Source organism: Chiloscyllium plagiosum, unplaced genomic scaffold (genome assembly GCF_037043375.1).
Source record: "Chiloscyllium plagiosum isolate Xiang-an unplaced genomic scaffold, Cpla_swu_hap1 HiC_scaffold_16, whole genome shotgun sequence".
Classification (NCBI taxonomy): Eukaryota; Metazoa; Chordata; class Chondrichthyes; order Orectolobiformes; family Hemiscylliidae; genus Chiloscyllium; species Chiloscyllium plagiosum.
The window spans coordinates 78,711,549-78,735,604 of record NW_028270154.1 but is presented as its reverse complement, the minus strand read 5'-3'; the positions used below and the strand labels follow the sequence as shown (position 1 = coordinate 78,735,604).

The window sequence follows — 24,056 nt, the reverse complement described above, 5'->3', positions numbered from 1 at the left end:
AAAAAATGATCACTAGTAAAGTTCCAAAATCCACAGTCCTTAGTGATCACTCCACTCCCTCCAAATTGAGTGGAAACGAGCCAGTTATCCAAAACCTCCTTCATCAAAGTCCAACCTGAAACCAAAATCCAGTCTAGCAGGAGTCAGTTCTGTTTTGCACAGCAGAAAGGGAGCCCAGGACTCTGGAGATGCAGGGATCAGTGCTGTTCCTAAAAGGTCGCAGGGGTCCATGCAATGAAGTGTGCTCCCAAGGCAGGGTGCATATTTGTAAGGTTAAATGTAGCCATCAGTTTGCTTTTGGCCATCTTCAAGTTTGCCTTTGCACATTCTTTGTTGCTTCTGCTCCCACTCTGCTGTCAAACGTTACAAAGCCAACTGGCTGCTTTGATGTTAGCTTAGTCAATGAGCCTTCACATCCCTGAAATGGTCAAAAGAGAAGGTAAAGCTCACACGGTTCAATATCCATAGGAAAGCCACTGACAAAAAGCGTATGGACCTCCTCTTCACAGTTGTTACCTTCATCACTTTTCATGCTCTTGACGAGGGAGTTGATTGAATTTGCTGTGACCCCCTACTCAGAGCAGGTGATGCTAGTGTTGGGAGAGCAGGAGAGGTCCTCAAAATGGGTGCAGTACGTTCGGGGTCAATTGTCTATTGAGCAAGATTCCCAGGAACGTGACTTGGCACTAAGTGCGCAATGGGTAACATTTCCAGGACTGGGATCAGGTTATGGAGGGGCAAGTGATGGTCCGAAGACACGCTTTACCAGTGAATAGAGAAACATTAGAGACTATGCTAGCTGCTCAAAGTATCTTTGCATTTCCTCTCTCTTTCCCTCCTTGCCAAGGTGGGTATCTGTATGAAGACAGTGATCACACATAAAACCAAAAGGTAGTTCTGAAATAGACAAAATTGGGCACATTTGAACAATGACAATCATCAAAGCACATAAAAGCCTTAGTCATCTTGATGCATCCCACACTCACCCATTACTTAGTGTTGGTCATTAAATCCTCCCACTTCATATGCACTGCATTCCAAAAGTAGATGACTCTGTTCAGCGGTTTCCTGAAGGTTCAGCTCTCAGCACCATATAGGTGTTTAATGGACATGGGACTGAAGTGGGAAATGGCACGGGGCAGGGTGACACTGCTAGGCACACGACACACAAGATGGCCGCTGAGTCATAAGTTGGCCACTTGACACACAGGATGGCCAGCACAATGCACTCACAATCTAGTTGATTAGTTTAAGGCATTTGGGAGAGAGAATACACGAGTAGCGTATATTGCCCGAAGTGTCTGGACCCAGCCAACACCTTTGATAGAAATGCTAACAGTTTGATATGAACTCAATACAAAGTGCTAATAGCCAAAGCTACAGTAATTGTCCTTCTCAGGAAGAGCAATTAGTGCTCATTACTACAGCAATGGACTTCCACACAGACATTGAAACTGACAATGTCTGCACTGAAACTGACAACCGCACTGAAATTAACAAAGGCTGGGCTGGAACTGACAACGACTGCATCAAAACTATCACCGATCCTGCAATGTTTACAATAAACAAACTATGTTACAGAGACAAGAACCTCATCGCTGACCTACTATTATATCACAAAATGTATACAAATATCTTGATATGGTTGAGAGAAGACTTGCAGCTGACCACTGTGTTGTTGATATCTTTGTTTCTCCGGAGCTCCGGTATTTCCTTGTACAATAAACTCTGTCGTTGAACCCCGACGCTGACTCAGAGGCTGATGATTTTCCCCACAACAGGTCCTATGCATTCCTTTACACATTACACGATAAGTCATCATCCTCCACTGTGTGCTACGAACACATTCAGCCTCAGCTAAGCCATCTTCTCCTCTTTTTCAAATCATACAGAACTAAGTAAAGGACGTCACAGCTAAATGACCTCATTGGGTGCATCTGCTTCAATATCAATGCATTCTTCTCTTGTACTTCCCTTGCCCTTCAGGCAGCCTTAATTTCTTTCCTTCAGCATCCAACTGCTGGGATCAGTACAGCAGTGCTTATCAAGGTTTTATCAAACGTAACATCGTATTCCAGTTTTATTTTATTAAATCATGTGATGTTATCTTTCATTGCCATAGAATCATAGTGATACACAGCACAGAAACAGACCCTTCAGTCCAAGTCGTCCATGCCGAACAGACATCCTAGATTAATCCAGCCCCTTTGGCACCACTTGGCCCTTCTCCCTTTAAACCCTTCCAAATCATATACCCTTCCAAATGACTTTTAAATGTTGTAATTGTACCAACCTCTACCACTTCCTTAGGCAGCTCATTCCGTACATAACCCACCCTCTGCATAAAAAAGATGCCCCTTTGGTCCCTTTTAAATCTTTCCCCCTCTTACCGTAAACCTATGCCCTCTAACTCGTGACTCCCCCACCCCAGAGAAAAGACCTTGTCTATTTATTCTATCCATGTCCCTCATGATTTTATAAACTTCTACGAGATCACCCTCCAGGCTCCGATGCTCCGGAGAAAACAGCCTATTCAGCTCTCCCTATAGCTCAAACCCTCCAACACTAGCAACATCCCTTTAAATCTTTTCTGAACCCTTTCACGTTTCACAACATTCTTCCTTTTGGAGTCGACCAGAATTGTACACCATATACCAAAAGTGGCCTCACCAATGTCCTGTACAGTCACAAGATGACTCCCAACTCCTATACTCAATGGTCCAATGAACAAAGGAAAGCATACCAAATGCCTTCTTCACTATCCTGTCAACTTGCGACTCCACTTTCAAGGGACTATGAACCTGCACTCCAAGGTCTCTTTGGTCAGCAACACTCCCCAGAACCTTTTCCATTATAAATCTTGCCCTGATTTGCCTTTCCAAAATGCAGCACCTCACATTTATCTAAATTAAACTTCATCTACTGCTCCTCGGCTCACTTACCCATCCAATCAAGATTCCATTGTACTCTGAGGTAACCTTCGCTGTACACACCTTCAATTTTGTTGCCATCTGCAAACTTACTAAGTGTACCTCCTTTGTTCACATCCAAATCATTTATATCAATGACAAAAAGTAGTGGACCTAGCACCGATCTTCGTGGCACACCACTGGTCACAGGCCTCCAGTCTGAAAAGCAACCACCACAACCCGCTGTCTTCTACCTTTGAGCCAGTTCTGTATCCAAATGGCTAGTTCTCCTTGCATTCCATGTGACCTAACCTTGCAAACTAGTCTACCATGAGGAACTTTGCCAAAGGCCTGACTGAAGTCCGTATAGATCATGTCCACGGCTCTGCCCTCATCAATCCTCTGTTACTTCTTCAAAACACTCAAGTTGATGAGACGTGGTTTCCCACACACAAAGCCTTGCTGACTATCCAAATACATGTAATCCTGTCCCTCAGGATTCACTCCAACGATTTGCCTATCACCAATATCAAACTCACCAGATTACAGTTCCCTGGCTTTTTCTTACCACATTTCTAAAATAGTGTGCCAAACTACAGTCTTCTTTCTAATGCATCCAAATAATTTGGTGCTTTACAAAATTCATTAAGCGTAAAAACATTTGATTTTAATAATGTCACAAAGTACATAACATTATTGATTAGCCCATAAAAGACATTGACTAGATCAAACACCCTCAAATATATTAAGATAACCTAGACACTAATTTTTTCTTCAAGATGTGCAGGGCATTGCATCAGAGATGTAATTCGATTGGTCAAACTACGTGACTTTAAGCAAAGCACACTTCATTTTTACACTACAGTTAAAAAACACACAAACAAGTTGGTTTTGCTGTAACTCTATCATAATGCCTAACAAAATAACATTAACTGCAAATTAACTGTTCCAATAAACTAATATTCCATCAACACACCTTTGGTGAAGGCAAATTCAGTAAAACATATTGCCTCACATGCAATTCTAGCAGCAAGATTTTTGTTATAACAGAGGAGGAGAAGGAGCTTCCACAACCTACTTTAAGACCCCAGTAACTGCAGAAAGCTAAAACTAAAAATCCGGCTTCTGAGGGAGCTTGACCCCACTCATTTGAGCTGCCTCGATTGTTCCAACTTTGAGAAGACAACCCAAGGCCCCACAAGCTGTTTACTTTATTGGCTTTGAGCAGAGTGCTTCATACCTGTCTCAATCTTTCTTCATATTAAGAAGGACAAAATGCATCTCAAAGCCATAAAATCGTCAAACCTCCCCTCCCACAAAGAATTAACCATCAATACACAAAGATGGATTCATTTTTAAAATGAATTGCCTTACACTATTAGTACATTACAATACACATACGTTACATTGATTCTAAGTATGCAAACATTCACTATTACTGCCCATTTCTGTCCGTTTTATCCTCCATCAAACACTTATGCCTTCGTTCAAAGTCAAAACAACGCTTCACCAATACATTCGCTCATCCTGCCATGTATAAAATTTTAAAACTGAATGGCTGCAATAACTTCTATCTAAACAGTATGGACTTCTTATCCTTAAAGTCTTCCAAAAACTTTACAAGGTTATGATCAATATTCACTGTTGTCTCAGAAGCTACTGGCAATATAAATGTTAAAATGCTGAAATGCCAACATTCAGCTCAAAAGTCTCCTTCCCAATAATGGAATATTTTTGTTGATAATTATTCAATTTTCTGGGAAAATACCAAATAGGTCTTTCTATCTTTTCATCGTCTTCTTGCAAGAGTACAACAGCGACACCCACATCACTCACATTGATAGTCACTTTGAATGGCTTTACACTCAAGTGTGGCTAACACCGAGGTGGTGGTTAACACAGTTTTCAGGCTGTCAAATGCCTTCAGACATTCCTCCTTCCACTGAAATTTTCCGCACTACAACAAATCAGTCAGTGGAGCACCCACCCTGCTAAAATTCAGTATTAACTTCCAACAAAGACCATTCAGGAATCATAGTATCTACTCCTTCATTGTTGGTATGCAAAACTCCCCAATGACCTTTGTTTTCACATCCTATGGGGCAATCTGTCCATGCCCAATAACATGTCCCACCAAAGTAACTTCAGGCTTTTTGAACTCATTCTCAGCCAAGATTATCAGCAAGCCCGTTTCCAAAAGTTGATCAAACAATTCTGAAAGATGCTCCAAATATTCCTTCCGTGTGAGACTAAAAATCACCAGATTGTTGTGCTCCATCACACAATTGGCTGCCACATTTTTCATTCCAAATGGCATGATTCTATACTGATTTTAAATTAATTTAGCCCATTCGACGTCATGAAAGCCGAAATTTCCTTCCCCCTTTCCAATCAAGATACTTGTCTGCACCCTTTGAGAAAGTCCAACTTTGAAATACAAGTTACTTGTCCTACCTTATCAACACAGTCTTCCAAACATGGAGCAGGATTTAAATCAGACTTCATAAGTGCATTGACTTTGCCGTAGTTCACATTAATTGTTGGGCACCAACTAATTTTGGCACCAACACTACGGGTGAGCTCCTTTCGCTGCAACTCATTTCAATTATTTTGTCTTTGAGCATGCGTTTATTCTCTTTAAGAATCTGTGCCAACTTTAGAGGATTAAATCTAGAATATAAGACCATAAGACATAGGAGTGGAAGTAAGGCCATTCGGCCCATCGAGTCCGCTCCGCCATTCAATCATGGCTGATGCGCATTTCAGCTCCACTTACCAGCGTTCTCCCCGTAGCCCTTAATTCCTCTAGACAACAAGAATCTATCAATCTCGGCCTTGAAGACATTTAGCGTCCCGGCTTCCACTGCACTCCGTGGCAATGAATTCCACAGGCCCACCACTCTCTGGCTGAAGAAATGTCTCCGCATTTCTGATCTGAAATGACCCCCTCTAATTCTAAGGCTGTGTCCACGGGTCCTAGTCTCCTCGTCTAACGGAAACAATTTCCTAGCATCCACCTTTTCCAAGCCATGTATTATTTTGTACGTCTCTATTAAGTCTCCCCTTAATCTTCTAAACTCCAACGACTACAATCCCAGTATCCTCAGCCGTTCCTCATATGTTAGACCTGTCATTCCAGGGATCATCCGTGTGAATCTCCGCTGGACACGTTCCAGTGCGAGTATGTCCTTCCTGAGGTGTGGGGACCAAAACTGGACACAGTACTCCAAATGGGGCCTAACCAGAGCTTTATAAAGTCTTAGTAGTACATCTCTGCTTTTATATTCCAACCCTCTTGAGATAAGAGACAACATTGCATTCGCTTTCTTAATCACGGACTCAACCTGCATGTTTACCTTTAGAGAATCCTCGACTAGCACTCCCAGATCCCTTTGTGCTTTGGCTTTATTAATTTTCTCACCATTTAGAAAGTAGTCTATTCTTTTAGCCAAAGTGCAAGACCTCGCACTTACTCACGTTAAATTCCATCAGCCATTTCCTGGACCACTCTCCCAACCTGTCTAGATCCTTCTGTAGCCTCTCCACTTCCTCAGTACTACCTGCCTGTCCACCTAACTTCGTATCATCGGCAAACTTCGCTACAATGCCCCCGGTTCCCTCATCCAAATCGTTAATATATAATGCGAACAGCTGTGGCCCCAGCACCGAACCCTGCGGGACACCGCTCATCACCGGCTGCCATTCTGAAAAAGAACCTTTTATCCCAACTCTCTGCCTTCTGTTAGACAGCCAATCCTCAATCCATCCCAGCAGCTCACCTCGAACACCATGGGCCCTCACCTTGCTCAGCAGCCTCCCGTGTGGCACCTTATCAAAGGCCTTTTGAAAGTCTAGATAGACCACATCCACTGGGTTTCCCTGGTCTAACCTACTTGTTACCTCTTCAAAGAATTCCAACAGGTTTGTCAGGCATGACCTCCCTTTACTAAATCCATGTTGACTTGTTCTAATCAGACTCTGCTCTTCCAAGAATTTAGAAACCTCATCCTTAATGATGGATTCTAGAATTTTACCAACAACCGAGGTCAAGCTGATTGGCCTATAATTTTCCATCTTTTGCCTTGATCCTTTCTTGAACAAGGGGGTTACAACAGCCATCTTCCAATCATCCGGGACCTTTCCTGATTCCAGTGACTCTTGAAAGATCTCAACCAATGCCTCTGCTATTTCCTCAGCCACCTCTCTCAGAACTCTAGGGTGTATCCCATCGGGGCCAGGAGATTTATCAATTTTAAGACTTTTTAACTTTTCTAGCACTATCTCTTTCATAATGGCAACCATACTCAACTCAGCCCCGTGACACCCTTTAATTTTTGGGATATTACTCACGTCTTCCACTGTGAAAACTGACGCAAAGTACTTGTTAAGTTCTCCTGCTATTTCCTTATCTCCCATCACTAGGCTTCCTGCATCAGTTTGAAGTGGCCCAATGTCTACTTTTTCCTGTCGTTTGTTTCTTATGTACTGAAAGAAACTTTTACTATTATTTCTAATATTACTGGCTAGCCTACCTTCATATTTGATCCTCTCATTTCTTATTACACTCTTTGTTATCCTCTGTTTGCTTTTGTATCCTTCCCAATCTTCTGATTTCCCACTGTTCTTAGCCACTTTATAGGATCTCTCTTTTTCTTTAATACATTTCCTGACTTCCTTTGTCAGCCAAGGTTGTCTAATCCCTCCCCGGTTAATCTTTCTTTTCTTGGGAATGAACCTCTGTACAGTGTCCTCAATTATACCTACAAACTCCTGCCATTTTTGCTCTACTGTCTTCCTGGTTAGCCTCTGCTTCCAGTCTATTTTAGTCAGTTCCTCTCTCATGCCCTCATAATTACCTTTATTCAACTGTAACACCATTACATCCGATTTTGCCTTCTCCCTTTCAAACTCCAGACTGAACTCTACCATATTATGGTCGCTACTTCCTAAGGGTTCCCTTACTTTAAGATCTTTTATAGAGTCTGGTTCATTGCAAAGCACTAGGTCCAGAATAGCCTGCTCTCTTGTGGGCTCCATGACAAGCTGTTCCAAAAAGCCATCCTGTAAGCATTCCATGAATTCCCTTTCTTTAGATCCACTAGCAACATTATTTACCCAGTCCACCTGCATATTGAAGTCTCCCATGATCAATGTAACCTTGCCTTTCTGACATGCCTTCTCTATTTCCCGGTACATGTTGCGTCCCTGGTCCTGACCACTGTTAGGAGGTCTATACACAACCCCAATTATGTTTTTTTTGCCTTTGTGGTTCCTCAATTCCACCCACACAGACTCCACATCATCCGACGCTATGTCATTCAATACCATAGATTTAATTTTGTTCTTAACTAACAAGGCAACCCCACCCCCTCTGCCCACCTCTCTGTCTTTTCGATAAGTTGAAAAACCATGGAGGTTTAACTGCCAGTCCTGACCCCCCTGTAACCAAGTCTCTGTGATGCCTACTACATCATAATCATTCACTATTATCTGTGCCATTAGTTCATCGGCTTTGTTATGAATGCTACGAGCATTCAGGTAAAGTGCCTTAATGCTAACTTCCTTATCATTAGAGATGTTGGAAGTTATATGTCCTACGTTATCCTTGCTTTTTACTGCATTCTCAGTCTGCCTCAATTTTAAATCCGCCTGGAAACATGCTATCCTGCTGCTTATCTTGCCATTTACCTCCATACTCCCTGTCGCTTTCACTTTCCCTTCCCCCCAATTCAGAAGTTTATGTTGCTCAATTGAAATGGCATTTCTTATCTCTACATGATGCGCAATCAGCTTAGTACTTCTTAGCTTATTCCCACCTATCTCCCCATGTGACTGTAAAAACTCTCATGTCATTTCAATTTTCCTCTGGAAGCTAACTCAATAATTCAAACCAATTTTTGAGAACTTCCTCATTTTCCAATTTAGTCTGAGCAATGTCCAATGCAGAATCACCTCAACTTGGTGGACCACTGTGTTATAACTAGGAACACATTCTCCTTTGCTTTCCTTAAACATTAAAATACCGCTTGAGCATTTTCACATTACACATAGAGATTTCTTTCTGATGAGTATTATCAAATAATTCATCTCACTCCATTGCCTTTCCATTTGATAAGGCTCACTAAACCTTTTAAGGGTTTGCCTACCACTGGGAGTAATACTAACACTGTATCTCTACCAGCAAAATTACCGATGTTTGATTTCTTGTCAGCTGTTTCATCACATCTTGTGCTACTTTGAAATGATGTCTATCGAGAAAAAAATTCAAATAACTGCTACAATGCTTTTAGCTGTTGTACTGTGTAATGGGATCACCTCTGGAAATCTAGTAGACAAAACCATTATCGTCAATAAATATTGATTCCCACTTTTTGTTTTAGGTAGGGTCACACATATGGCATGTCTAGCAAAATTCAATTATATCCTTATGCAGGCCAGGCCAATAAAAACATTTTTGTATTTTGGCTTGAGTATTTCTAACTCCTGAATAACTCATGTGCTACGCACAACACTTCCTTTCTATAACCCAACCATAATACAACTTGATGAACGTCAGACTACTTTTCATCCACCTGGAATGTGATGATCTCCATTTCCTCATCAAGAAGTAATTTCTAAGATAGCAACATTCTGGGATACACTCAGTCTTTTCTTTGTACGCTTTTTGATAGTCCCTCCTCTTTATAATTCAGCTAATTTCTCTCAACTGAAAAGATCCACTTTGTTCTCCATCTGTTCTTGTTATTTTCTCAACCATTTGGTCAAACACAGTCTCTGATAATTCTACTTCAACTCCCTTATCTGTATTCTTGAGTTTCTCCTCCTGCTTCAACCAGTGATTTTGTGAGCTTATTACCACACGGTCAGGAGAAATCCCAGGATGTACTTTCTGTGGCATCTCAGTTGCCTAATTTTCCACTGGCTTTTCAAGCAGTCAGCATTACTCCCCGCTGTGATACAGTTATATGATTACCAAGGATAAACTGTGTTACCAGAACAGAGAATATCTCTATTACTTCCATCACCACTTTTCACCATACGCTCCAACCTCTTTTTAATGGAACACTACTCTTCTGACCATGAATTCAACATATAACCATTTTTTCTCGCAATAACCCTTCTGAATTACATATCTCCCCTCTGGCCAAAGATTGACTTGCTCTCAAAATATTAATTTCTTGACCTACTGCTCCTGGCACACAGGAGTATAACTGACTTAAGCATGTAAATATCTTTCATGAAATCTGGCACTTTCTTCTCAATCAACCCCTGATCCGGCAGGACTTTCTTCTGCAGTTTCCATTGAACTTTCCTTTACCACTTCAACAAAATTCTCTGTCTAATCCTGTTTTCCCACATCCATCTTCCCAGTGCTTTTTCTCAATCGCCAACATAGGGACTTCATGTGGCCTACTTCACTACAGTGAGAACACCTGAGCTTTTTTACTTCTCGTTCCCCTTTTTACTTTCTCCTTTCTACTGTGCAGTAAACTATCTTTAATGAGGTCTCATTTTCCCTTACCACCCGAGCATTTCTCTTTACCCTAATTTCTATCCCTCTCAGACTGAAATTGATGTCAGAAGTCAACTTCATGAAAAACTCAATCATAACCATTTCCATTGCTAATCTTGCAGTTTTAACTTTCTGCTCTTCCACAAGTTCTCACTACTTCAGGAAGTGAATTTTTAAACTCATCCAAAATAATTGTCCAAGAGTGTCGTACGTGCGATCTATTTTCAAAATTACTTTGTTTGATTCTTGCAAACTCAATGTCCATCATTAGATTCCAAAAACGTTGTCTGTAGGCTTCTGGTACTAGCTCATATGCACTTAAGATGGATGTTTTCATCTCAACATATCCCCACATACCTCCTCTGATACTGATCCAAATATCTCGCAAGCTCTCCTGACCAACTTCATTTGGATCAACAATACCCACGTGGTCACTGGCCATTATATTTGTTTAACCACTTTCTCCTATGAAATAGGCTTCTGCATCCTAATCAAATGCAGGCAACGCTTGGACATAATTAAGCAGATCCCGACCAGGCCTTTGGCTACACTGGAATTACTCTCAGTCACTGTCCTCATCACTACGCCTACCTTTCATTTCAACCTCTGCCATTTTAAGTCAACTCTGAGTTTTCAGTTCCAACCTCCAAAGTTCAAAAACTCTCTTTCTCCTTTTTTTCTGCTAGGGCCTTCTTTTGCTTTTCTTTTTGTTCTGCTCGGGCTATTTTTTTCTTTTTCTTCTGCTACAGCCATTCTCTCTTTTGGCTTTTCTCTTGTTTTTAAGTATAATTCAAAAAGTTTCATTTCCTTTTCAAATTCAAGCTCAAGTTCATTTTCAATTGAACTTGAGCGACCTCCAATGATTTCAATGGTATTTCTGGCAATTGCAATTGTCAACAATTGCGACAATTACCCCCTCTTTTCACAGAGACAAAGGCAACCCCAGCTCCAATTCCAAAAACTTTGCCTTGCTGATTTTCTGTAAAACTCCCGAAGTGACTTCTTACACCCCCAGGAAACTCATAGTGACTGAAAGAGCCATTATTAAACAAGGCAAATCCTATTTAGACCAACCAAATGCAACATGCGAAATACAAAACACCAATACTCACCACTCACTACCTCTGAGTCAATAATTTGCAACCCAAGCTGGAATGACAGAGTTGAATGAGAGCCCCCATTCGTTATGGACCAGAACAAACCTCTTCAAAATATATTATGAGGATAACTTAAATTCCAACTTTTTCTTATTTTAAAGTGTAAGGCGCTGCATTCCAGATGCAATTCGATTGGTGAAACTACTTGACTTTAAGTAAAACACACTATTTGTACATCATAATTAAAATACAGACAAAATAAAAGGATGGCTTAACTGTAACTCTATTGAAATGCTTAACAAAATAAACAGATATATCTTAACTACTAATTAACGGTTCCAATATAATGCCTCATAAACACACCTTTGTTATAGCTAAGTTCAGTAAAATAGATTGTTTCACATTTAATTCTAGCAGCAGAAAGACAACCCTAGCTTTTACCTGTAACACAGAGAAGAATAGAAACTTCCACATCCTGCTTCAAGATCCCAACAATTATAGAAAGCCAAAACTAAAACTCCTAGTTCTGTGGTAGCTTGACCCCACCCATTCAGGCTGTTGCTATTGTCCCACCTTTTTAAAAACCCAAGGCCTCACAAGCTGTTTATTTCATTGGCTTTATGTAGACTGCTCTCCATTGTCTCAACCTTTCTTCATTAAAAAAAATGACAAAATACACCTTATAAAGCCACAGTATCATTTCAGTAAGTGTTCATAACTGCATTAAGATCTATGACTCAAACTTGCAGGACAACTATTCAGTCAACATTAATTGCTCTACCAAAAATTCAGAAATAATGAATTCAGGGACCATAAACTAAGTTCTGGACAAAGTCATATTATTTGTGGATTGCCATGTCAGAAATGCAAAGATAGATGCAGACAGCAAATATATACATACTGCCATGTTTAATGTACAAACATTGTTTCACATTCAGTTTAAATAATCAAACCTGCACAACACTATCCAAGCTTTCTGCTTCATCTATCTTATGTGACAGACAAACTGAAAATCCAAGTACAGAAATTCCTTAGTCATAGAAAATCGAGTTTTTCTTTCCCTCAGGCTTATACATGGAACCCCTGACCATGCAAGCCAGAAAAGGAAATTAGAACAGTATGATTCATTTCATAATTTGTCCATGCTTCCCTTTGATGAGCAAAAAAAAAACTTTGTGGGAGAGGTTTAATCACAAACAGCTGAATGCTGTGCTATTTAAATGTACAAAAGCTATTGTCCACACAGATGTGCCCCTCCACCTACAATTGCTTATTAGTCTCCAATAAACATAAGAAGAAAAATCTGATCAAATTAATGTAAACATTAGCATCCAGAATAAATTAACGTTGATATTTTCTCCACTGCATTAAAAAGATTGCACTTTGATTTGTCCAAGAGAAAAATCAGAGCTACATAAGGTTTTACAGATGTTTGATCACTAACATCAGGTGACAAGTCCCAAACCAGGAATTATAATAAAACTAATTTAAACAATCACAAACTTACTTATCTTGCTTATGGAGATACTGTCAGCAGGACCTTGGTAAAGCACTATGACAGATGTATATTATGCATACATGAGCGGAGAGATGCATTCAATCGTAATTATTACATTGGGCTGTGACTGATAAAAGCAACAAAAGATAAGAATGTTAATTTCCGATTTGACACTGAGGCAATTTAGAATGAGCTGAGGCTTATCACATAGCATCCTGATTCATGCCCAATATTCACTCAAGAACGCGGATACCAATACATTAAAAGAATCAACTAAAATTAAAGATTTCATGTGTCAATTCTTCAAATTCCTCTTTTCAAGTTAGAAGCAAATTTATGATGAGTATGAAGTTTCACCTCAAGTTATTTTTGGAATGAGCTCATAATTCAAGTAGTTATTGAACAATTTTGTATTACATTAGAGTTACAAATCAGAATTCAAATGGCCATTTATTTTCTTTCCGTATTAATTTCATGCTATTAACAGTCATGATTCCTTTTTGATGATCTTTGGAGTAACCAGAATAAAAGATGACATCAGTACATGCTGCCAAAATAAACACTATGCTCTTCAAAGTAATAGTATTTTTTAATGCAAACAAAAAAGTAACAAATTAAAATGGTGAAATGGAATTGAGATGCCACACTCAAGTAACTAAATGCAGATAAAGATAATGTAAATGCAGATAAAGATAATGTATAAAATTCTAGCACAAATCAGGGATTAGACCAATGGGAGGCAAGTCCATTGCTTATGTATGTACAATTGCACTTGTAAATAAATCAGTATCACATCCTGACTGCAAACATCAACACATGCTCCAAACATGTGTTTCAAATGACACTTGTAAGACAAATGCAATGAAAAGCATGTTCATTCAAGTGGACACACACACACGACAATATTTATACACTTCTGAAAATTCCATAAAGTATCCCATTAGTGTACAGAGCAATGTTATTAAAAACTATGACATGTAACAGATAGTTGGCAGTGAGTTTCACTGCACTTGATCAGATTTCCAATGACATTACAGCAAATCAAGACAACACCAGAGTTCTGCAATTACACTGTAGGAAAATCATTTTGTTCAAACATTCACATTGTCCTCAATTTGTAATGAATTGTAAATTATCAGTCAAACCTAAAATAATCTGTGCATTTCTCATGCCAAGCTCAAGAAATTAAATGCTGTGCTCATTCTTCCAACTGCTTAGTGATCCTGTAATTAGAAAACACTAGAGATGTGACATTTACAAACCGTATGTCAAAATTCTTTAAATGGTGCTCATGACAGATGCAGCTGGATTTGTATTTATCCATGTTTACACATTTGAAGCATTTTTACTCAATTTAGAATACAAATTACATACAAATTTTAACTAGTACCTTTAATACTAAATTTCTGGATGATTAAATGATTACATGGCATAACCATTAATAACAGTTCAATGCTATTTTCTATGCCAAAAATGGAATTACAAATGGTTAATCAATACAAGTGCTGACAAATCAGCACTATCATTGAGATTCTACTGCAATACCATGTTGAGTCGACTTAGTTTTTATACTCAAGCCACTCTAACTGGGAAAAATACTCACAAACTCCCATTCTGCCTCTCAAACAGATTTTGTTGAAAGAGAAAGATTGAAAGGTACACTTGTGAATTCAAGTCTGACATTCGTGGTTGTTGTGGTAATGAACTGTGGAGAATTAAGAGCAGCACACTAAAAATGAAATGGTTTAATTGCAATTTGTTCTGTAATTTACACAATAAATTGGATCGAGAGAATGAGACAGTAAATGCTTCAAACATACAGCATTGTCCCTTTGTCAGAACTTTTTGACATTAAATTTTAAAAGTTTCTCTCTCCATAAATGCTCCATAGTCAGAGCATTTTCTGTTTATATTTGAGATTTCCAGCACTGCAATGTTTTGCCATCTGTCCAGTAAAATACTGGTATCAAATACTCCAAATATGCAACAACACTGGAATGAGTGAAGAAAGAGAAGGAAAAATTGCAGAAAGAAACAGCCAATATAGAATGAGTAAAACAAAGTCTTGACAACTTCCAAAATAACTTCAAAGATAGCACACTGTGACTATTCGGAGGGCAAATCTTGGAAAGATATTCAACCTTACAGGCCATTTTAGCTTGGTACGATTCTGATGTTCTACTTCCCCAACACAGCTAACTGATTTGAAATCGAAGTCTACAGAAATTTAAAAGCTCCTGCCCTATACTGACTGACCAACCAGCACTGGCCCACATTTTCTCAACGGTTGAAATTTACAGTTTACATCATTACCATTTTCAAATCATTCAAATTCCCCCTTCCACATCACTGCTGCCTTCTACAGTAGTGCACAGGAAATTCTTCATGCCTCCAGCTCTGACCTTGGTGCATTTCACAAACTTGATTCCTATATTTCCAGCTATGTCAACACTATGTTCTGGAATTCTCTTCCAAAACTTCTCTGCTTATTCAGCTTCCCAAGTCTAAAATCCCTCTTGCAGTTCATTCTTTGACCTAGCTTTTACTTACCTTGTTTAGCAACTCTTCCTTTGGATCTGGGTTGACTTTTGCCTGATTATGCCTTTGTGAAATGACTTGGGGTACTTTATCCTGGTATGATTCGGAGATGCCGATGTTGGACTGGGGTGTACAAAGTTAAAAATCACATAACACCAGGTTATAGTCCAACAGGTGTGCTTCCAATGTCAACACTATGTTCTGGAATTCTCTTCCAAAACTTCTCTGCTTATTCAGCTTCCCAAGTCTAAAATCCCTCTTGCAGTTCATTTCTTTGACCAAGCTTTTACTTACCTTGTTTAGCAACTCTTCCTTTGGATCTGGGTTGACTTTTGCCTGATTATGCCTTTGTGAAATGACTTGGGGTACTTTATCCTGGTATGATTCGGAGATGCCGATGTTGGACTGGGGTGTACAAAGTTAAAAATCACATAACACCAGGTTATAGTCCAACAGGTGTGCTTCCAATTAAACCTGTTAGACTATAATCTGATGTGTGATTTTTAACTTTATCCTGGTAGTTTCCATACTGCCATATAAGGGCAAGTTATTGTTCAATTCAGCAAAGCACAGTCCCAAAGCTGAACCTGGGACTTTCCTAACCTGTATAACTTAACAAATGAAACTTGTTTAAAAAGGATTTCAGAATATTCTCACCTTTCATGAATCGAGAATCAGATCTTTAAATGACTAAATGACTACAGCGTAAGAGGAGACAATTTGAGTTATTGTGTCCATGCCACTCAAAAGCAATTTAGCTAACCCCATATCCTCATCCTGTTGCAATAACCCTGAAAACATTCCCCATCGAAATGTTAAATTGGTACCACACAGGCAGTGTGATGCTAAATCACTGGCTGCATAAACATGCTTTTTCATGTAATCCATACAGTATTCAAACAGGCCATTCAGGCCATCAAGTCTGCACTAACCCTTCGAAGAGCATCCCGCCAGACCCACCCCCCTCGCTTGTGCCTGTAACCCTGCATTTCCCATGGCTTATCCACCTAGCTTGCACATTCCTGAACGCTGAGCAATTTATCATGGCTATTCCACCTAACCAGCACATTAACAAATTGTGAGAGCAAACTGGAGCACACGGGAGGAAACCTGGACTCGAGGAAAATGTATAAACTCAACACGGACAGCCAGGGGAGGCTGGAATCAAATCTGTGAGGTAGCCATGCCAACCAAGGAGCCAATGTGCCACCTCATATCATTACTTCTCGTCAATCACCTTCACCCAGTATCCTCTGACTCTCAACTGTTTTGAAGAAAATTTCCATTTTACTAGCAACATAGAGTGCCTAGTATGGAATCAGGCCACTTAACCTATCAAGACTACACTGCCCCTCTGAAAATCATCTTTCCCAACCCCCTTACCTTATCCCTGTAACTCTACATTTCCCATGGCTAATCCACATAATATGAATATCCCTGAACACTATGGGCAATTGAGCATGGTCAATCCACCTAAATTGCACATTTTTGCACTGTGGTAGGAAACCAGAGCACTTGGAGTAAATTTGCAGACACTGGGAGAATATGCAAACTCCACACAATCACCCGAGTCCTTGGCACTGTGAGGCAGCAGCACTAACCATTGAACCATCATGCCGCCCACCCAAACTCCTGTTCAGATTCCTTGCAAGTTTCAATATGTCCATCCAATTTCTTGTCAATTTTTTTTTCTACAAGGCTAAGATATGTAACTACTCCAACCTTCCCTCATTCCTGGTACCGTTCGTGTAAGTCTTTTCTGCACACTGTCTGAAGCCTTCTCATGATTCTGAAAGCAGGATACCCAGAATTGCACACCACTTTTTAAGAGATGCTTCACAAAAATAAATGACATGACATTAATAGCTATAAATTAAAATAACATGGAAGTTTGAGAGACAACACTGAACTTTTTGTGGAAGTGGTGTTGATGGGGAGGGGAGACAGCCAGATGTTGCTTTGTCACCAGCAGTGCAAGGCCAGAGTTAACATTTGTGCTGAGAGAGAGCCGAGGGCAATACATTTTAACCAAGGTCTGCTCGTCTGAAGATTTAAATGGAATCGAAAAAAAGGCAGTGTCGCAAAAACATCAGTGCAAATGAGGAGCAAATCGTTGAGTTCAAAAAGGCGCCCGTCCATAAAAGTTACCAACCAAGCAAAGAGGCAGGAGGGGATTTTAAAAGGCTTCAAAGCTCAATTCCCCTCCCGCGCAGACGTCAAATGCAGCCCTCAAGAAGAAGGGTATTTGGGGCGGGGGCGCTGGCGCTTAAGCTGCTTGTACATTCACTCACCGACATAGTGAAGGTTCAGAGCCAAGTATTTGTACTGGAAGAGAAGGTTGTTGTTATTCCGGCTCTGGATCTGCTGGAAGAAGGAGCTCACGTCCCATCGGTACAGCATCTCCAGCACCATAATGCTGGGCACCCGCAGGGCCACATTCAGCACCGCCTCCAGCTTCTCCCTCACTCCGCTCATGATCACCCTCAGTCCGGCCATTGCTGTGACAGGAGGCGAAGGGGGTGTGGAAGGGCGGGCGGCAGCGAAAATTAAACAATGTCTTTTCCAAGACCAGTGCGGGAGGGCTCGATTATTGTTTTGTTATTCTAAGGTAGGACAGGCCGAATGTGTTCTTTAAAAAACATTCATACTCCGCAACCCTTTTCAGTCGGCCGAGAGACAGAGCGTCTCGTCCTCCCTTCTTCTTGTCTCTTTCCCCTCCCTATCCTTTTCGGCTTCTCTCGAGGTGATAGGAAACAACGCACAACAAAAAATAACACGGCCATCAATACGCCGCCATTATCCCAGCTTCCAGCCCGGCGGCAGGGCGCAGGCGCGTTAGACTGGAGGGCTGGCGGGGACGCCCCCATCCCCCTCGCGCGGGCACGCGAGGCGGAGGGAGGGAGGGAATGAGCTTCTCCCTGTCACTGGCGCAAACCCATGCGGGCTCGCGAGGAGGGGTATCGTGGAAGGAGCGCGTGGCGAAGGCGGGAGGAGCGCGTGGCGAAGGCGGGAGGAGCGCGTGGCGAAGGAGTGCTTCGGTCGTTGGCTGGTGCCCATGAATTGGGCATCAGGGATTGAGTAGGACTCACCGTGGGGTGAGGGAAGAGGACAAGTATCGTTTTTTTTAAAAAAAGATTGACCCTGATGTTAACGGATTAGTGGTGCTGGAAGAGCACAGCAGTTCAGGCAGCATCCAAGGAGCTTCGAAATCGACGTTTCGAGCAAAAGCCGTTCATCAGGATGTTAACGGCCGAGGCAATGAATCATGGTACCTCAGGAAGTCAAGAGAATTAGACTGACCTTGGTGTGCACGACCATAGATCATTAACGGCAGCGGGACAGGTGGATGAGGTGGTTAGGAAGTCACACGACTTGTCTTTATCAGTCAAACCATTGAACACGAGCAAGGTCAAGGTGGACTGAAAACAACCAATGCTGGAGATCACAGCCGGTCAGGCAGCATCCATGTCGAGAGAGCAAGCTACTGTTTGGAGTCTAGATGACTGTACATCAGAGTCTTTATCAGCTCTGATGAAGAGTCATCTGGACTCGAAAGGTTAGCTTGTTCGTTCTCAGTGGATGCTTCTAGACCTGCTGTGACCTCCAGCCCTGGTTGTTTCCAGTACAGATTCCAGCACCTGCAGTAATTTGCTCTTAGAAGGTCAAGGTGGAACAGATCTTAGGAGTTTGCTGCGTCTAAATTGACTGCCTGCCATTGTATTGGGGACTATTTTTATATTCAATTATTTCAGAATAATTTGTATTCACCATAGAACTGCTATATAAAATCAGTTTTCTGTTTTTTAATATTGGAAACCAGCTCTTAGTTTTGAACTAATCTCAATCAAAAATTACACCTCAATTCTTCCCTCTTCTTTTCTCTCTGGATGCTAATTTACAAGGCATCTACCGGTATATCCTTCATGTACATTTTTTTAGCTGGGGATTATTTGTAATCCTCCAAGACTCCTCTCACTTGAATTAGTCATTAGCTCAATCAGATCTTGTGCAACTCATCAGATAGTGCATTGATTCTTCGAGCCATCAAGGGACACTTTGCATTTCATAAATATCACCCAAATATTTTACTGAAGGCGACAACTATATACAGTGCAAAAACATGTCAGTATTTCGCATGCCATCTCATACTACAGTATTATTTGACAGTATTTCAAACATACTTTTATCCTCAAGCAAATGCCTTATTTTGCTTCTTAATGAGATTCAATTTGCTTGGAAAATTGAACAAATATATATGAATTTGGACAGAGAAGATTTATATTCATCATCGTAACACAAGAAATAGATTAAACTTTTGAATTTGATGTAGTTAGGATTAGGAGAAAATAATTTCTGAGAAGGTCATGTGGTCAGATTAGTGGTTGGATGGTACTGATATAATCTTTGGTGTATAAGTAATTTGCATGTACAAATGTTTAGAAAGTGATTATCTAATCGTGTTAAGATTTGTGTATAATAGATTTCTGACTGAAATATACATGATATGGGAACAGAGTAACAAAATTAAATAGCTCACTCAGTTACTAAAAAATATTCACATGAAAGTAACTGGTTCCAGTTTTGTTCCAAATTCAACTGGCAATCAGGGCAGAAAATCAAATGCTGCAACAACAACTTGAATATTGATAGCATCTAGTAACTATAATGCAGTAAAGTGTCCCATTTCTGTTAATGACTTGCTGAATTAACTTTATGACTTTCTCTTCTCACTTCAAATATTCATTATATTCCAACAGGAAACAACGGTGTTCATTACAAAGAATTCTCTTGTCCATTAATTAACTTTCACATTTTGTTTTCCTAATCAACCTGTTCAGAGATGTTATTACACACCTCTGGAGCAGGTCGGACTTGAACCCAGGCCTCTCAATGCAGGGATATGGATGTTACCACTGAATCACAAGAGGGACCCTAACTTTCGCAATGTATATGTATGGTATAACATACAAATTTGTTTTGTTAAAGTTTTAAGCTGACAATAAATTTGTCTGGGCAGGTTTACCTTGCGGGGAAAAAGATAACAGAAATATGCACAGAATTCCAGGCAGCCTCTCCCTCACTGATGACCTGTGGTATCTGTACCTTCAGCTCAACAATACAGAATCAAATTTCCTTGAAATGCTGGCAATTACAGCCAATGTTGATTGTGCTGCTTTCAATAAACACTTTCTTCTGCATTGGCAGCACCAGACTTTTGGAGGCACCTTTTTACTTTGTTCTGTTTTCCTACTTTCCAGTTTGTGAAGTTAATAAGTTTGGGCTTTTTTAAACCTTTTTTTAAATGTTCAACGCCGAATATTCTGTACACGGCAAAGATCTCAGTTTTATCCCTCTTAATGAATTTCGGGCATAACATGATGTCGAACTCTTCTTCTGTCACTTTCATTTCGATGCCCATTTCTTTGGACAAGAGTCCTCTTGTCCACAGATCCTTTCACCTGCCTCCAGCACTCTCCTACCTGAACCGCTCCCCCTGGCCTTCTACCTGCACATGCAATGAACATGCCTTGTTCATTGAGAACTGTTGACATAACATGGTGAAGGGGTAAATGTAGGGGAATGGGTCTGGGTAGGTTACTCTTCGGAGGGTCGGTGTGGACTTGTTGGGCCGAAGGGCCTGTTTCCACACTGTAAGTAATCTAATCTAATCAAAAAAACATTGGTCCCCTCAATTTCTCTGCCCCCTTACCCATTCCAATTTATCTTCCCAGGAACTGACTGCACTCGTGCTCTCAGATCTAATCGTAACTGTGTGTAGTTAAAGCTGCTGATAATGGTGGTGCCATTGTTGCCTGGTGGACTGACCTCTACATTCTGAGGCTGAGCGCCGGCTCTCAGATATCTCCTGCTATCTTCCCCTGGACCATGACCCCACCGAGGAACATTCGACCATTGTGTCCACTATGGTCACCAAACTCATTTCATCTGGTGATCCATCTCCCACTGCCTCCAAGCTCATAGTCTCTGAACTCTGCACAGCTTGCTTCAACCTCCTTCCCAAAATTCACAAACAGGATTGCCTGCGCATTGGCTGCAGTTATGGAGGTAAAAACAATGACTGCAGATGCTGGAAACCAGATTCTGGATCAGTGGTGCTGGAAGAGCACAGCAATTCAGGCAGCATCCGAGGACAGGCTGCAGTTATGCCTGTCTCTTTGTGGGGTATGCGGAATATTCATTTTTCTAGTCCTATTCTGGCCCCCACCCCACAACTCCTTCTCCGGTGTATCAATGATATCATCAGTGCTGTTCCCTCTCTCGTCCAGAATTGGATAAATTTATCAATTTCGCTTCCAATTTCCAATCTGCCTTCACTTTCACTTGGTCCATTTCTGAGTCCTCCCTTCAATTCCTCGATATTTCTGTTTACCATTTCTGGGGAAGGCTGTCCACCAATATCCACTACGAACACATCAACTCCCACAGTTACATTGACTATACATCCTCATACCCTCTGTCCTGTAAAGACTCTATTCCATTCTTGCTGTTCCTCTCGCTCCGTTGCAAATGAAACTTGAAATGGTTCAGAAAAGATTTGCAAGGATGTTGTCAGGGTTGGAGGATTTGAGCCACATGGAGAGGCTAAATAGGCTGGAGCATTGGAGGCTGAGGGGGGACTTTATAGAGGTTTATAGAATCATGAGGGGCATGGAGAGAATAAATAGACAAAGTGTTTTCCCTGGCATGAGAGAGTCCAGAACTAGAGGACATAGGTTTAGGTTGAGAGGGGAAAGATATAAAAGGGACCGAAGGGGCAACTTTTTCACGCAGAGGGTGGTGCGTATATGAATGAGCTGCCAGAGGAAGTGGTGGAGGCTGGTACAATTGCAGCATTTCAAAAACATTTAGATGGGTACATGAATAGGAAAGGTTTAGAGGGATATGGGGCAAGTGCTGGCAAATGGGACTAGATTAGGTTAGGATATCTGTTCAGCATGGATGAGTTGGACTGAAGGGTCTGTTTCCATGCTGTATTTCTCTATTATCTGTCTGTTCTGATGATGCCAACTTTGACAAGCGAGCCTCTGAAATGTTCACCTTCTTTGTCAACTGAGAATTCCTCTGCACCATTGTTGACAGGGTCCTGAGCCGGGTCTGACCCCTCTCCTGCACTTGGGCCCTCACCCCCTATCTTCCCTCCAGCAACTGCGATAGGGTCCCTCATGTCCTAGCTACATCCTACCAGCATCCACATCCAGAGAATCATAAGCCACCACTTCTGTCACCTCCAACGAGATGCCACCACCAGATATATACTCCCCTCCCCTCCTGCATGGATTGTTCCCTTGGGTCCACTTTTGCTTCACTTTCAACATGCCCCCACAGTCCTATGGCACTTGCCCCTGCAACCACAGAAGGTGTAACACCAGTATCCAGTGGCCCAAACACACTTCCCAAGCGAAAGAGCACTTTACCTGCACTTCACACAATGTAGTCTACTGCATTCACTGCTCCCTACGTGGTTTCCTCTACTTTGGGGAAACGAAGCGTTGACTGGTTGACCGCTTTGCAGAACACCTATGATCTGTCTGCAAAAAAGACCCTGAGCTTCCAGTTGTCTGCCACTTCAACACACCAGCCTGTTCCCTGAACATCATCTCTATCTTTGGTTTGCTGCAGTACTCCAGCAAAGCTCTGTGTAAGCTGGAAGAACAGCACCTCATTTTCCACTTGGGGACCCTGCGCCTTCTGGACTGAATATCAAGTTCAACAACTTTAGGGCTTGAACTCTTCCCATATCCTTACCCCTACCCCCACACACCAGGCCCTGTTATCACATAGTCTGTTATTACACTCAACCCATTGTTTGCCACTAATGGTCTCCATTAATAGCTATTCACCCTCCTTGCCGGATCTTTAGCCACTCCTTTGTCCAACTGTTCTTCTCTCTATTTGGGCTCTATTTCCACCTATTGTTTACTCCTTATTCCCTGGCCCCACCCGATCTTCTGCATAAAAACCATTAGTTCTGAGGAAGGATCTTGGACCTGAAACGTTAACTGTGGTTTCTTGCCACAGATGCTGCCAGATCCGCTGAGCTTTTCCAGCAGTTTCTGCTTATGTTTTTGGCTTTTTCAAAGTTTGTTTTAATTCATTCCCTGATATAATTCAGACTGAATTTAAATATGTGCCTGGACCTTAACACAATCATTTCCCATGTCCTTCAGCATTACTTAACGATCTGTCTCCTGTGCTGCTCCTACATTGTTCTACAAACATAGAAGTAAAGAGCAAAAGAAGGCCATTCAGCTCCTAACGATTATCATAAAGGTTTCGCTAATTGTGAGGGACAAAACGGTGTGTCTGTGAGTCAGGAATGTCAGCAAACCTGAATGTGTAGTATTGTATAAAAGAAGTCTCAACCCTTGTCATTACCCAATACATATGAGGCAATTCGTTGTTTGTTTGGACAATGGCAAGGCTGAAGGGCTGTTTAGCAGCTGACAGTTTCACTGTGGTAAATGAGGTCTTTCAACTTG

General features: G+C 41.2%; 1 protein-coding gene across 1 annotated transcript in view; it reads right to left on the bottom strand.

Moving 5' to 3' along the window:
* rnf145a (ring finger protein 145a) overlaps window positions 1–18,415 on the bottom strand; it is a 136,150-nt gene extending 117,735 nt beyond the window's left edge. Inside the window, 1 exon segment of the mRNA XM_043703971.2 lies at window positions 17,847–18,415. Coding sequence (XP_043559906.2) covers window positions 17,847–18,051 — 205 coding nt within the window. The 5' untranslated portion in view covers window positions 18,052–18,415.
* Between the last annotated feature and the right edge of the window lie 5,641 nt (window positions 18,416–24,056).